Raw genomic sequence first — 12,119 nt, 5'->3', positions numbered from 1 at the left:
CAGTGAGAAGGGCAGGAGTCAGGACAGCAGAAGAGGGTGAGAGGTTGGGGGGCAGCAGGCACCACGGGAGTTGATGGAGCAAGGGGGGGAAACATGGCAGCAGAGGGGAAAGGGAGATATTTATTAACTTGGGTGCCACAATGGCACATCCAAATAAGCCACATGAACTCAGTACTGGTGCACAGCACAAAATTCATTCTGCTCATGGGAGGAAACTCTTAGAGGGAACACTCCGCCCCCGCATTAATGTCACACACATTAGATTAATGCAATTGCAGGATAGTTGCATGGGGGGGGGAGGTTGGTGGGGTCCAAACTAATCCCTATTGGTAGGAGGATGGTGGGAAAAGTCCTTGGGTCGGGGGTCACATAACACTTTTTACTTTTGGTCATGTGCCAATCTTGCCTGGAGAGGGTTACCTCCCGGGGCGTGGCTAATGGGGGCCAGGGCCGTGGTTAACGGGTCAGGGGTGTGGCTTATGGGGGGGTCAAAGTGCATTTTAAAAGTATTCTTTGGGTGCACACCCTAATGAAATGTGCTTTGCACGCCTGTGTGCAGTATCATGACTTTTCATGTTATTATGAAGAACTTTGAGATTTCTGATGGAAGTTAGCAGTGTATTTTTCTGGTTTTATTTCAAGCCATTTCAATTATAAAACATACTGGTCCTATTCTTTTTATTCTTCTTTATAAGTGCTGGACAATAATGAAGAACAAGATGTGATGCTGTAGGTTGCTCTGCCCCAGGCATCCCCAAGTCAGCCGCTGCTGAAACTGACCAGTGGCTGACTACAGGAAGCCCCTGCCCTGGGCTTCCTGGAATCAGCCGCTGATCAGTTTCAGCAGCAGCTGACTTGGGGATGCCTGGGGTTCTTAAGTTGAATCTGTATGTAAGTCAGAACTGGCATCCAGATTCAGCCGCTGTTGAAACTGATCAGTTTCAGCAGCGGCTGAATCTGGATGCCAGTTCCGACTTACATACAGATTCAACTTAAGAACAAACCTACAGTCCCTATCTTGTACGTAACCCAGGGACTGCCTGTATAGCTAAGTTGCCAGTTCAATTAATGAAACCAAAATTGCACATCTTGCTACTACAACCTACATTTTTCAACTCTGTTTTAAATGTGTAGCAAAGTGCATTCACTCTGTATGCTCACATAAATGGAAATATTTTTATAAGTTAATTTTAAGTCTGTAGGCCCTACTCCTATAACTTGCACTGTGATCTTAGAGAATGTCAGTGGAGCTGACTTCAGCGAGGCCTAATGTGGATTTTAGAGTTTGTGTATATGGAAAAGCTTTCGGAATTAGAGCCTTAGTACAATGGGGACATGGGATTTTGCCTGGTTATGTGCTTAATAAAGCTCTTGCTTAGGTACAAAATTTCTCAGTTAGATAACATCAGAAAATACATATCACCTAAACTTACAGCCTGTACATTAAGAGAAACTTCCTAACTGTCAGGGTGATTAAATACCAGAATAAATTTCCATGGAGGGGTTGTGGAACCTCCATCACTGGAGATATTTAAGAGCACGTTAGACAGACACCTGTCAGGAATGATCCAGACCAGTGTTTCTCAATCTTTTTTTTTTTTTTATAAGTACCTCTTTAAAAAAAAAAAAGTACCCACAGTACCTATAGTTTTCAGATGCACAATTTTTTTTCTACCATTGCAACACATTTGTTTAAACAACTTAATCCTAGCTGGGTGGTAGGGTGATGAAATGTTTGTGTGTAAAAAGTACAAAAATAATAAAGCATGGTAAAACTTAAAACAAAAATTCAAGTTTTCTCCAAATTTCAGTTGTGTTGATGTACTCCTCAGACGTCTTCTCTTTGGGCAAGTTTAGACGACATCCCTCTGTCGAACGAGGGATGTAAATGAGGCCAATCGAAAGTGCAAATGAAGCGCGGATTTAAATATTTGCGTCCGATCGCTGTTTTGAAAAAGGGTATTTCAAAGGTGAAACCGCAGTCTAGACGCAGTTCTTTCAGGGAAAAAAAAAACCCTTTTTCAAAAGAACCCGTACTCCTAATTTTTTCAGGAGTACGGGTCCTTTCAAAAAGATTTTTTTTGAAAGAACCACGTCTAGACTGCGGTTTCACTTTTGAAATACCCTTTTTCGATACAGCAATCGGACGCAAATATGCAAATGAAGCATGGGATAGTTAAATCCGCACTTCATTTGCACTTTTGATTGGGCTCATTTACCCTCCCTCTTTCGACAGAGGGATGTAGTCTAGATATAGCTTCTGTGAATAGAGGCAGCAAGGGGAGGAAGTAACTAGTTGACTGTGTCAACTATCTGATAAGCATTTGCTTATCAGACAATCAATTAGTTGCTCACATACCTATTACAGAGTATACTGTCCTCCTGCCCTTCTCTCATTGATGAGAGTACAGTGTGCACCTGTCATCTAATGGCTATTATCTGCTTAGCTGAAACATTATTTGCAGAACTTCTCATGCATGGAGATGGGAACATTGTTGTTTATTTGCTTAGTCATCACTGAACTATTCCTGTCAGTGTCATACAAAAATTTCTGGGCTTCACAGAAGTTCTGAATCACTGTTGCAAGCTGATAACTATGTGCAGTGAAATGAGTAACTTAACAGATTTCTTTGCTAGTGTGAATGTTAGTATCTTAGGGCATGTCTAAACTACATCCCTCTTTCGATTTGAATTTCCCGCTTTCCATTAGCATAATGGTGGCCATGCGTTCTTTCAAAAAAGGGTATTTCTAAAGTGAAACTGTTTTCTAGATGTGTTTTTTTTGGGAGAAAAACCCTTTTTTGAAAGATCCTATATTCCTCAAAAAATGAATTTGGGGAAACCAAAGGTGTAGAATCTAGGCAGAAATCTGTATCAAGAGAATGTATGCACCATAGTCTTTGAGATCTCACTGTTCACCTGAGGAGTTTCTTTTAGCAGATTTCTTTGGCTCGGTCCCAATGGATATATTTACACAGCAGTTTTGAGACTACTTAGTACATAATTAAGGCTTCTGGTTTTCAGAAGTTAATTTTTCAGGGCTTATTTTTTATCAAAATGTGAGTTCGATGCAGATGTCAAAACATTTTTTGAGGAGGGGCTTTCTCTTTGTGCACATATGTAGTGGTATTTAAAAATGCTATGTTAAAATGCACTAAGAAATCTTTGGTGCACACCAGCAGGATCTGCACAAATTAAATGATATGCAATACATGTGTGTGCTTTAGAAATCCTATCTCTTAGTCTGCATTGTTGCTTTATGTAGACAAGCCATTATATACAATGGGGAATGGGGCATTTGCCTATATAAACAAACTGCGGTCAGAAAGGGTGAAGTAAACATGAATTGAGTAACCTTTTCTAGTGTTTATATGATAAATATCAGTTTATTTAAAAATTATGGTGTTGGTGCAAACTAAAATTAAGGCCCTGTACATATAGTATTCTCTGTTCTGTTTTTGCTCAGCATAGTAGGTTATTATGCTAAACTGGCTAAAAAGATCTGTAATACATGAGAAATCATTGTGCTATGTAGGAAACAAACAATTGTTTTTGAAAAGTGAAAATTAAGTTGATGTAAAACATTTACTGAGAGTTAGTGCCTTGTCTTATCAATTAATGAAGTATATTTAGGCGGCCTCTTGTTTTCTCTCCTCATAATTACATAATAATGTTGCTCTTTGTGTTCTCCTTTTTCTCTGTGAAATCACTGGCACTTTCCCAAAGCAAATACGTTTTGGTTCTTCCACAACATTACACATTTGCATCCTCATCAGCAAAATCTTTTTTTTTTTTTTAATTTATTCTTTTAGTTGCTTGCACACCAGGTCTGGCTTAGTCAGTGTGCCACACCAATGAATCTCAGTCCTATTCTCCTTCTAAGGATTACTTTAGGACCCAACTAAGTATGGAAATCACTGCAAGGGCACAGATTGTGTCTAACCTAGAATTCCACAAGTGTCACAGCCGTTGTCAGTACTGAACATACTATTGAAAAGCTGTACTGGGTCTTTTACACTAGAATAGTGCTTCTTAACCTGTTTACTATTGTGGGCTGCATCCCCACAATCAGGGTTGTCCTTTGCTGCAGACCCTGCCCTGTCTTTTTCTTCCCCAACTCTGCACTCTCTACACCTTCCCCCTAAATCTCTGACACTGCTCCACCTCTTACTGCCCTACCCCCATTGCATTCCTTCCCTCAAGCTTCCTCCCCTGTATGACATGGCCTGGGAGACTAACAGGGAGCCTGGCATTGGCAGCAGGGGTCAGTCCAGCCCCACATTCACTGGCATCGCTGGTAAGTGGACCAACCCATCCCCAGCCCATTCCACTCTGCTGGCTCCCAGTGTCATTCTATTTCCCACCACCAGTGAGTGCTGGGGGCAGGTCCAACTCTTCCCCCAAACAGCGTGGCTGGGGCCAGATGACTCCACTTCCCACTGCAGATTTTGAGTTCTCGACTCCTACTGCTGGCGCCTGGTCTCCTACTAGTCCCCAGGGCAGTTGCCCTAAACCATCCTATGGACAGGACAGTTCTGCACACAGTTTATCTACTACTGGACGGCACATAGACTGTGGCTGCATGGTGATTGGGCCTTGGGTTGAGAACTACTGCACGAGGGGCCCATTTTATTAAACTTTGAATGGTGACAGTAGTTGGAAGTGGTATCTGGTGGAATCGTGTTGTCAACCTGTGGAACTCCTTGCCAGAGGAGGCTGTGAAGGCTAGGACTATAATAGAGTTTAAAGAGAAGCTGGATAAATTCATGGAGGTTAGGTCCATAAAAGGCTATTAGCCAAGGGATAAAATGGTGTCCTTGGCCTCTGTTTGTCAGAGGCTGGAGAGGGATGGCAGGAGACAAATCGCTTGATCATTGTCTTTGGTCCATTCTCTCTGGGGCACCTGGTGTTGGCCACTGTCGGCAGACAGGATACTGGGCTAGATGGACCTTTGGTCTGACCCAGTACGGCCGTTCTTATGTTCTTATGTTCTAATTCATAAGGAGACAGCGGATATCCAGAGTACCATCACAGGGGACATGGCCTCAGAGGACTGACCAAGAAGAGAATGAGTAACTGGACAGTAGCGTGTGGTGTGTTGTATCTGGTTTTGGTTTTGGTTTTTGGTTTTGTTGTTTTTTTGCTGTAGAACTTGCCCAGTGGAGTGCTGGCTCAGATCCATTTGGTAATGACGCAGGTTGTACACAGCTGATCAAGAGTTGCTTTTTGATTTCAGAAGAAAGAACAACACATTTAATATCTCTGTGCAGCACTGACCCAGTGTTTCGGTGATCATCAATGGAGCAGAGAGCTGTACAGGAAATTCCTGATGTCACTTTGTGGTACTGGCATGTCTGCAGCTTGGGTTATTATGCTAGTAGTATGAATTGCAGGGAAATCCTAAAAATATCCCTCACTCAATAGAAAGGTTTGAGCATGAGTGGCTTTCAGTTTCTGTGGTAGGGCTCTTGATAGAACTTGCATTGCTTATATGCCCATTTTAGGAACTATCATCCAGAATGACCATTGCTACGTTTGGAAGCAGGTACTGGTGACTCTGAGATGGTTCTTGGGTTTTATGTTTGCTGGAAAGGAAAAAAATGCATGAAGCATGAATATTTAAAAAATCTGGCTTGTATGAGAAAGGACAGTGTTTCCTTTGTCAGGCTACGGGGCCTCTCTGCTTCTACAGTGATCCTGGGTGAGGGCTGTATTAGATGTCTTTGGTGAGCATTTCCTATGGAAGCATGAAATCTTTTCATTCTCAGACCAGACCAGCTTTGCTGTTTGTTACAATCTGCTGAGTGTGTCTTTAATCTCCCCCCTCCCTTGTTTGCAACTTTAATCTCTCATTCCTCTGCATTAATCCTCTCTTAAATGCACCCACTGCCAACACAGCACTCTTTCTCTCCCTTGGTTCTGCTGGTGATCGTTTTTCTGCATCCTCATCTCCCATTGCAGCCTGTCACTTGTTTGGAAGTTCTGCTTCTTTTTCTTGTGTCGTTGGGTATATCACCAGAGACCAGGATGATCTCTCGGAGTTGGAAAATAAATTATTTTCCTGACCTTTTTTATGCTTTTTCTTTTTTTGCTGTGAGCCCAAGATAATCACTAACAAAATAGAGGGCCTGTTTATAACAACTGGCCATTGACAGTTTGGTTTATTTAGACATGGATGAGAAGCAATTATACAATGCTTTTCATCCATTAACACTCTTCCAAATAAGGGTACAGGTTCTTAGCCCCATTCACTGGTAAGGGGAAAGCTGTTTGCATAGAGGTCAGGTGACTTGAGTAAGTAGAATGTGCGTTCTCTAACTCCCACCACTATGTGATCCTTATTCCCTCCTGCCCCCCTTACTGCCGAGCGAATGCGAGTAGTCGACTAGATTAACTGGTAAACCTAGGCTTATTGGTTAATCATATGGTCGACTTCTTGTTTACATCCAAAGTGTGAGCTGTTTATTCATAAATATTTACATAAGGATTAAGGATGGAAATAATGTGTTTCTGTTCTTTCATTAAAAAACTGCATGAGCCAGAGTGGTTAGGAAAAGCCTGAGATTTTTTCATAGGAGAGGTCTTACAAAGCACCTGGCGTCATCCTTAATATAAATATTAGTAGTCAATTAACTATTTTAATTTGTTTAGATTCTATGTATAATACACTTTGCTGGGGTCAGTAGTCTCTTTGCACGTGCATTGGAGTTAGTTAATATTATCCTCAGTAGGTACAGGTTGGACCTCTCTGGTCTGGCACCCCCGGGACCTGACTAGTCCCAAAGGAGAGAATTTGTCGGAACAGCAGAGGTCCTCTGCCACCGGCCCCCAAGCCCACTGCTTGGGGTAGCTCCCAGAGCCAGCATCAGTCAGGACTGAGCAGTCCTGGCTCTCACCTGACTCTTACTAAATTTAAAAGGCAGAGCTGCAGCTCGGGTAGGTCCGGGACCCAGCGCAAGCTGGGACTCGGCAGTCCTGGCTCATGCAGGATCCTGGACTGCTGTGCCTCTGCCTCCCCTTGCCACGCACTGCAGAGCTGGTGCTGGGGGGACCCGACTTTTAAGATGCCTCTGATACAGTGGAAGCAAGTAGTCAAGTAGTAACTCAAGTAGTCACTTATATCCCTAATGTAGCTCCAGTCCCACACTGTTACAGGCCACTGGGGGGCTCTAGCCCTGGCCCTGCTGCCCCTGGTCCTGCTGTGCCTGGCCATGTCAGGCCCTCCTGTCGTTAGGCGCCCAGGCTGTCTGGTCCAGGTCCATCCATGGTCCAGATGTTGCTGAACCAGAGAGTGCTAGTTTTTGGAGGTACAACCTGTTACTTTTTTTTATTAGATCTGTGTATTAGAACTGTGTCAAATTACTATGCATTACGCTCAGTATTCTCACTTATGTTTTGACAGGTGTCAGAAATGGCAGAAGATGGCAGCGATGAGACCATGTTTATTTGTAAGTATTAGAAGAAGAAAGACGGAGCATTAATTTCAAAGATCAAACTAACTTACTCTTGGGTCGGTTTTTGTAAGAGTGATTATTGCAGGGAAGCCCAAATAGCTTCCGGCAGTGCGGAGGGATTCCCACTGTCATTAAGAACACAAGCATAAAAATATAAAAAGAAAAGCCAAAAAGGGGTTTGAAGAACAGCTAGCCAAAAACTCAAAAAGTAATAGCAAAATATTTCTTAAGTACATCAGAAGCAGGAAGCTGACTAAATAACCAGTGAAGTCCTTGGATGATCAAGATACAGGCAGTCCCCGAGTTATGCGGATCCGACATAAGTCGGATCCGCACTTACGAACGGGGCTTTTCTCGCCCCGGAGGATGCGGGCGGCGGGACCGCCCATACACGCTGAGGTCCCACCGCCCTCATCCTCCGGGGCGAGAAAAGCTGCTCCGCGTCTCCCTGGTCTGCTGGGGAGGGGGTGGGGGCAGCAGACCAGGGAGACGTGGAGCAAAGCTGCGGAGGACCCGGGCGGCGGGACCGCAGCGCATCTCGGTCCAGCCGCCTGTGTCTCTATGGTCTGCTGGAGGGGGGGGGGTGCAGCTAGTGCGCGTCCCCCCCTCCCCCACAGCAGACCAGGCTTTTCTCAGGATGCCTGTGGTAGAGCAGCTGGGGTGCTGCCGGTTGGTCCCGCAGCACCGCTCCTCGCGCTACTGGACCAACCCGGCAGCACCCCAGCTTCTCTGCCCCAGGCGTCCTGATTCAGCCGCTGCTGATCAGTTTCAGCAGCGGCTGAATCAGGACGCCTGGGGCAGAGCAGCTGGGGTGCTGCTGGGTTGGTCCAGTAGCGCCGAGGAGCGGTGCTACTGGACCAACCCAGAAGCACCCCAGCTGCTCTACCCCAGGCATCCCCAAGTCAGCCGCTGCTGAAACTGACCAGCGGCTGACTACAGGAAGCCGGAGGCAGAGTTGCTCTGCCCCGGGCTTCCTGGAATCAGCCGCTGATCAGTTTCAGCAGCAGGTGACTTGGGGACACCTCGGGTAGAGCACCTGGGGTGCTGCCGGGTTGGTCCCCGCAGAGCTGAGGTGCGGCGCTGCAGAGACCTACCCAGCAGCGCCCCAGCTGCTCTGTCCCAGGCATCCAGATTCAGCTGCTGTTGAAACTGATCAGCAGCTGATTCCAGGAAGCCTGGGGCAGAGAAACTCTGCCTTGGGCTTCCTGTAGTCAGCCACTGGTCAATTTCAGCAGCGGCTGAATCTGGATGCCAGTTCCGACTTAAGTACAAATTCGACTTAAGTACAAACCTACAGTCCCTATCTTGTACGTAACCCGGGGACTGCCTGTATTAAAAGAGCACTCAAAGATGATAAAGTCATTGTGGAGAAGCTAAATGAATTCTTTGCTTCAGTCTTCACAGCTGAGGATATTGGGGAGATTCCCAAACCTAAGCCAGTCTTTTTACGTGACAAATCTGAGGAATTGTCCCAGTTTGAGGTGTCATTAGAAGAGGTTTTGGAAAAAATTGATAGACTTAACAGTAACAAGTCACCAGGACCAGCTGGCATTCACCCAAGAGTTCTGAAAGAACTCAAATGGGAAATTGCGAAACTTAACTGTGGTTTGTAAACTCTCCTTTAAATCAGCTTCTGTACCTAATGACTGGAACGTAACTAATGTGATACCAGTATTTAAAAAGGGCTCTAGAAGTGATCCTGGCAATTACAGACTGGTAAGTCTAACAGTACCAGGCAAATTAGTTGAAACTATTGTTAAGAATAAAATTGTCAGACACATAGATGAACATAATTAGTTGAGGGAAAGTCAACATGGTTTCTGTAAAAGGAAATCATGCCTTACTAATTTAGAGTTCTTTGAGGGGGGTCAACAAACATGTGGACAAGGGATATAGTATACTTAGATTTCCAAAAAACCTTTGACAAGGTGTGTCACCAAAGGCTCTTAAGTAAATTAAGTTGTCATGGGATAAGAGAGAAGGTCCATTAATGAACTGATAACTGGTTAAAAGGCAGGAAACAAAGGGTAGGAATAAATTAAGTTTTCAGAGCGGGGAGAGGTAACTAGTGGGGTCCTCCAAGGGTCTGTCCTGGGACCAATCCTATTCAACTTATTTATCAAGGATCATTCTAGAGCATCAAGGCTTTGTAACTGGGGCTGTGCAGCCACATTTGGCTCAGAGGTGAAACTGAAACACACATTGCCAGTGAGCTACGCTTCCAGAAGTGGACAGGACCCAGATCTAGCCGATCTGATCTGGGCAGATAAAGTGTGGAGAGTGCTGCCTTGATGGTATGTGTCATAGTCCTTCCCCTTGCAGTCCCTGTGGTTGCACTTCAATGTGACAGGGGACTGGGACATCTTGGCTACGTCTAGACTGGCATGATTTTTCGCAAATGCTTTTAACGGAAAAGTTTTTCGTTAAAAGCATTTGTGGAAAAGAGCGTCTAGATTGGCACAGATGCTTTTCCGCATACCACATATGATGAGCACTCTTAACTTAGGGGAGGGTCTGCTAGAAGACATCTTATACATATTCTGTAGCCTTCAGAGACATAGGCCAAAAAACATTAGTGCTCCCCATTTTGATCATTATTCATCCACTGGAGGATTAAAGAAAATTATATATATTGCTTTGTGCTCCTAAATAGTGGTAGACAGTTAGAAACACGGAGAGCCACAGGCTGTACACTGTCTGCTGACTATCTTTGCACTAATTTCAGGATGTAAGTTTGGGAGACATGAACACTGCTGGTGAGAGTTTAGTTTCCTGTTGTAAAAACAAGGTATTCTTTCTCACTAGCTGCAGTCTGGAATGAAATTCTGTATCTTGTTAACTTTCAAAAATGTATGCTTGTGCCACTTGACTGAAATCCTCAAGACTCCACACTTTTGATTTGGAGCAGAATTTGACAGCTAAGGAATAATCCCTATGTTGTGACTTCTTGTCCCTATCTAGTCAGTTGGCATCACAATATTTTGACAGCTCTTTGTGACATGGAAATATGTTTCAACTCTTATTGAGTTTTATTTTATACTTACCCAGGGGCTAAAGGTTGCTTCATGGGTTCCCTTTAGCTAACGATAATTATAGTATTTTAAAATAAAAGTCAATTTAGGGGAACTGAAAGCTTGTATTATTTTACCCCATAATAAAGAATTGTCAAATTTCACTAGAAAGGAAGCAGAGGTCCAGAGGAGCTGTTGCTGTGGTGCCAAATTCCCCCCTCCCCGTCTACCCCAGCCATATATATGCAAAGAAGAGTTGCACAGGTTACAGCTGTGAGAAGAGCATGGTATCCAGGGTGAAATCCAATAGTAATTTTGCCATGGATTTCAGTAGGGCCAAGATTTCACTTCTCTGAGAACCCATCAGATTTTGACTATGCATTTTAACACACAGCTTCATTGAACAAAATAGTGATTTTATTAACTAAGAGAGGCTAGTGCAGTGTTTGTTGTGTTTTTTTTAAAAGCTTCTGCTGCCTTTAAATAAAATATTTACTGAAGATTTTGGCAAATATTTTCTTTAGGAAAATATTAAAATTTTTAAAATGCCTCCTGGTAATCCTAGATATGTGTTGAATGATGCATTTGATTCAATTTTGTATATGCTTTGGGGCAGTACAGATTTCTTATTTATTGTACGTAGTTTGATGTTTGAATTTTCTGTCTGGCTGCTGACTGAGCAAGAGCAGCCTAAAGACAGCATTTTTCCTTGAAGCTCCATCTGCTGTTTACTTACAGGGTGTGAGGATTGCGGTCAGTACCACGATTCGGAGTGTCCTGAGCTTGGCCCAGTGGTGACAGTCAAAGATTCCTTTGTTTTGAGCAGAGCAAGGTAAATAATGTTAGTGGGACAGTGAGGTTTGGTTTTTTAAATAATTTTGTCTTTTAAATTTAAAGTTCCAGTCTTTGTGGAAGGCACCATACTGACAGTTGAAAAATGAAGTCCTCTGTCAACTAAATGGATACAGCCACAATTAAACAAAGAATTGAAGTACATACTTAAATAATGGCTTCCTGAATCAAGACCTAAGAGAATCTCTGTTTATGCATTCCTTGGCAACTCTGAGGCTACGTCTATACTACAAGCCTCTTGTAGAAGAGCAAATGCAAATGGAGTGCACATTTGCATAGGTTGCATTCTCATTTGCATTTCCTCTTCCTTTCCCCTTTTTTGAGGAAAAACGGCTCTTGCCCAAAAGGGAGGGTTTTGCGCAAAAAGGTGACATATCTATAAAGCGTTTTTTTGCACAAAAACCTCTTGCGCCAAAGGGAAAGGAAGAGGAAATGCAAATGAGAGCGCAACCTATGCAAATGAGTGCTTCCGCAAGAGGCTTGTATTTACTCTTCCGCAAGAGGCTTGTAGTATAGACGTAGCCTGAGATAGAAACTCGTTTCCTGTATTGGTTGAGCATCTTTGATATTTATCCCAATCCTCCTTACACATGCTGTGTACATTTTCAGAATGGTTCATGGGAATTTCCTACTCACATTAATAGGAGTTGCATTGCTTTGCATTGCCTTTGTAATTCTCTGCTCTGAGAGGCAAAACTGGGGAAAATGGACTTACATTTCCATTTTTGTAAGTCTTATAAAGCGTGATGATGAATACCAGTTTTGCCTGTAAATCTAGGTTTGTAATAAGATGACAGAAATT

At 43.6% G+C, this 12,119-nt stretch overlaps 1 protein-coding gene across 5 annotated transcripts in view; it reads left to right on the top strand.

Annotated features, from left to right (window-relative positions):
- PRDM15 (PR/SET domain 15) overlaps positions 1-12,119 on the top strand; it is a 47,731-nt gene that overhangs the window by 3,288 nt on the left and 32,324 nt on the right. For 4 of the 5 annotated variants that reach the window (XM_075912181.2, XM_075912168.2, XM_006130526.5 and 1 more), the window contains exons 2-3: positions 7,403-7,448; positions 11,204-11,297. In XM_075912181.2, coding sequence (XP_075768296.1) covers positions 7,412-7,448; positions 11,204-11,297 — 131 coding nt within the window. In that variant the 5' untranslated portion in view covers positions 7,403-7,411. Of the gene's footprint in view, positions 1-2,132; positions 7,308-7,402; positions 7,449-11,203; positions 11,298-12,119 lie in introns of those variants that run through there. The other variant, XM_006130524.5, reaches the window with a different exon arrangement.

Source organism: Pelodiscus sinensis, chromosome 1 (assembly GCF_052426305.1).
Source record: "Pelodiscus sinensis isolate ZL-2025 chromosome 1, ASM5242630v1, whole genome shotgun sequence".
In the NCBI taxonomy this organism is placed as follows: Eukaryota; Metazoa; Chordata; order Testudines; family Trionychidae; genus Pelodiscus; species Pelodiscus sinensis.
This window is presented reverse-complemented; position numbering and strand designations above follow the sequence as displayed.